Source organism: Rosa chinensis, chromosome 5 (genome assembly GCF_002994745.2).
Source record: "Rosa chinensis cultivar Old Blush chromosome 5, RchiOBHm-V2, whole genome shotgun sequence".
NCBI classification, from domain to species: Eukaryota; Viridiplantae; Streptophyta; class Magnoliopsida; order Rosales; family Rosaceae; genus Rosa; species Rosa chinensis.
Window position 1 is genome coordinate 64,945,529 of NC_037092.1, and position 3,653 is coordinate 64,949,181.

At 43.5% G+C, this 3,653-nt stretch overlaps 1 protein-coding gene across 1 annotated transcript; it reads right to left on the reverse strand.

The window, feature by feature from the left end:
* Positions 1-3,295, reverse strand: LOC112163846. The gene is made up of 4 exons (XM_024300113.1): positions 2,867-3,295; positions 2,354-2,749; positions 1,484-2,065; positions 1-306 (listed from the first exon to the last, which is right to left on the reverse strand). Exons 1-4 carry the CDS (start codon positions 3,293-3,295, stop codon positions 1-3), a joined length of 1,713 nt encoding a protein of 570 aa, XP_024155881.1.
* Between the last annotated feature and the right edge of the window lie 358 nt (positions 3,296-3,653).

Sequence of the window (3,653 nt, forward strand, 5' to 3'; positions counted from 1 at the left end):
CTAGACGCCCACCAGCAGCTCTACCAGTTTCGCATGATGAGCGGAAGAAGCTGTAGGAAGTGTGTGGCGAAAACCTCCCAGACAAGAGCCTTCAAAGTCTCGAAACACACCCCCAACACCTACACTCCCATCCACATTGCTAAAAGCCACATCCACGTTTAGTTTGATCATACCTATAGGAGGCTTCGTCCATCTAACATTCTGTATTGGAGATGCAAGACGAGAAGGTGAATGAGCAACCTTAAATTCCTCCCACCATCCTAGAGTAAGTGGCACAACTTCCGAAGCTAACTTAGTTTCATCTCCCTATACTTTCACATTTCGATTACGCCAAGTTGCCCAAATCACCATCAACAAAATAGTAAAGGTAGTAGGCGACTGGGAATAAGAAGCTACTAACTACTCTAACACACTTGCAGAAGAGGGAACAGTGGGAATATTTGCCAATTGAAGAAATGAGCTTGCGTGGGAGCAATCTCTTAATGCATGTAGAGGGTACTCAATTTCTTCGTCGCAGAATGGGCATTGGGTATCAATGTCTATACCCCTTTCACTTAACCGACTCCGAGATGGAAGAATATTGGACGTCGCCTTCCACACACAAATTTTAACCTTCCCTGGGACCGGAGGCTTGCCAAATTTGGTTCCAAAGCTTGGCACTAGGGTTAGGCATGCTGGAATTCTCACCCAAAACTCTATCCTGTGCTATATGGTAGGCGGATTTGACGGTGAAGCCTCCCTTCTTATCACCGGATCAAATCCACCGATCATCATGCATACAATTACTACGCGAGAGAGCCAAGATCTTTTGTGTAATATGTAATAGGAAGAGCTCCTGTAGTAAAGCCTGGTTCCAAACACCTGGAGATTAAATAAGGTCTGAAACCATATTAATTCTAGGAGTGTAGAAAGAAGTCAAATCCTCCCCTATCAACCAAGGATCAGTCCACACGTTAGTGGACTTACCATCCCCAATATGATGCCGAATACCGACCTACAGAATATCTCTACCATTCAGAATGCTACGCCAAGCATAGGATGGAGCTGAACCAATCTCAGTGTCCTAAAAATTACAGTGGGGAAAATAGATTGCCTTCAACAGCCTACCAACCAAAGACTCAGGATCTTGAATTAGACGTCATCCTTGTTTAGCTAACATAGCCAGATTAAAAGCAAACAGATGACGAAATTCCATTCCACCCATCACTTTAGGTTTACATAACTGATCACAAGCCCTCCAATGCATAGCTTTTTTATCTTCTGTACTCCCCCACCAAAATTAGGCACAAAGTTGGTGGAGTTCATGAATCAAATTCTGCGGTAGAAGGTAGAAATTCATAGTGTATAGAGGCATTGCCTATGCTATGACTTTTATCAGGATCTCCTTACCAGCTGCACTTAATAATTTGGTAAACCAACCTGTAAGCTTCTTTGACAAATTATCTTAGATATAAGAAAAAGTGTCAGCTTTTGATCTACCTACCAGAGTAGGAATGCCAAGATACTTCTCATGCTTGTCCACTACCTGAACGTCAAGATTGTCAGCCAATGATTGCCGTATAAGGGAAGGCACACTCCTACTAAATACTACACTACTCTTTTGCAGGTTAATCTTTTGCCCCGAAGCTCTCTCATAGACATTTAATATATTCCGAATCAAAATGCAATCCTGAGAAGAAGCGTTAGAGTACAACATACTATCATCTGCAAAAAGCAAATGACTAATAATAGGGGCCCCATCACAGACCCGCAGCTCTTGCCATTGACCGTTAGCCACAAAGTGAGAAATAAGGGTTGACAATCCTTCAGCACATAATAGAAATAAATAAGGAGAGATGGGGTCACCTTGCCTTAATTTTCGATGAGGAGTAACAAATCCGCTTGGAATCCCATTAATGAGGAAAGAATACTGGACTGTGGAAAGGCAGAACATGATCAAATCCACCCATTGAGACGCAAATCCCATTTTGAGCATTATTTTCCTGAGGAAATCCCACTCCAAACGGTCGTAGGCTTTAGTAATATCCAATTTGAGAGCCAAAAATCCCTCCTGGCCTCTTCGCAACTTATTCATATAATGAGCAAGTTCAGATGCCACTAAAGTGTTGTCAGAGATTAACCTATCTGGGACGAACGCACTCTACTGTGGGGAGATAATGGCAGGTAATAGCACTTTCAATCTATTAGCCACCACCTTTGAAGGTATTTTGTAAAGGACATTGCATAAAGAAATAGGTCATAGTTGTGACATATTTTGTACTTCTTTCACCTTTGGAAGCAAAACCACATGAGTAAAGTTCAAATCCGAAAGCATATCCTTAGTTGTCAACAAAGAAATCATTGCTCTACTAACCTCTGACCCCACAAGATCCCAGTACTTCTGGAAAAAGAAGGGAGACATGCCATCTAATCCAGGTGCTTCGGAGGGATGCATTTGGAAAAGGGCATTTCGAACCTCCTCCATACTATAAGGAGCCAATAACAACTCGTTCATTTCAATAGTAACTCTTGAAACAATTGTCTGCAACACCACTTCTTGAGCTCTAACATCTGGTGCCTGACTAGCATAAACCTGCTGGAAGTATTTCATAACCACGTCTTCAATGCCATTAGAGGAAGTCTGCCATACCCCATTATCATCAAACAAACCTTTAATCTTATTCTTCTGCTTACGATTCGAGGCTCTTTGGTGGAAAAATTTAAAATTCCTATCTCCATCTTTAAGCCAAATTGCACGTGAACGTTGACTCTAATAAGTTTCATCAATGGACATCAACTCACTCAATCGCCAAGATAACTGGAGCTTTTCAGCTTGGTCACTCGAGTCAAAAGGCTTCTGCAGCAACAAACCCAATCGGCATCGGACCGAAGCCAGCTCTTCCCTCCTACTTTTGAAAGTAGTTATGTCCCAATCCAACAACGCCTTTCCCGTATCCTTTATCTTTCGACACACTTGCACTATCGGACTCCCATTCTGGGGTTCTGTCCAGGCCTCCTCCACAACCTGGGTAAAAGCTTCATGGGAACACCACATTTCTTCAAATCTAAACTGCCTCCTGCCTCTATGATGCACAATCTGTTCCGTTCGGACCTCCAGAAGCATAGGAACATCGTTAGATATGCTAGGGGGTAGGTTAACTACCCTTGAGAAGCCAAAAGCCCCTTGCCACTCTGAGGAACCAACAACCCGATCTAACCTCTCCTTTGTATGGGCATCACTCCATCTGAAGGGTCCGCTAGCCACCCCTAGGTCTGCAAGATTGCAGTCCAGCAAAGCTTGGCGAAATGCATTCATCTGTTACTGACTTCGGAGCCTTCCTCAAGATTTCTCACTCAGCTCCAATATCTCATTAAAATCCCCGACTACGATCCATTTGTCTGTCGAACTACGCACGAGGGAACGGAGCAGATCCCATGAGAGATGCCGCTGCCCTGTCTCCGGGTGCCCATAAAAACCAGTAAACCACCATTGGATATCATCAGGCCCTTTCACATCCACATCAATGAAGAAATAGTCAACGTCTCGTACAGTTATCGTAATCGAATCATCATAAACGAGGGCAAGCCCTCAAGCACGATCAACTCTATCGGAATGGATTATGTTTGGCAGCCCAATCGCTTGGGAAGAGATTGATGCTGCTGCTTGGTGCAAT

Excerpts from the sequence above, each read along its gene's own strand:
- LOC112163846 (XM_024300113.1), bottom strand. The coding sequence starts at position 3,295 with ATGAATGCATTTCGCCAAGCTTTGCTGGACTGCAATCTTGCAGACCTA. Across the intron at positions 2,066-2,353 it reads GGGATCTTGTGGGGTCAGAG|TTGCGAAGAGGCCAGGAGGG; the intron begins GTTAGTAGAGCA and ends TATATGAATAAG. Across the intron at positions 307-1,483 it reads ATCTTGGCATTCCTACTCTG|GGAGATGAAACTAAGTTAGC; the intron begins GTAGGTAGATCA and ends GTGAAAGTATAG.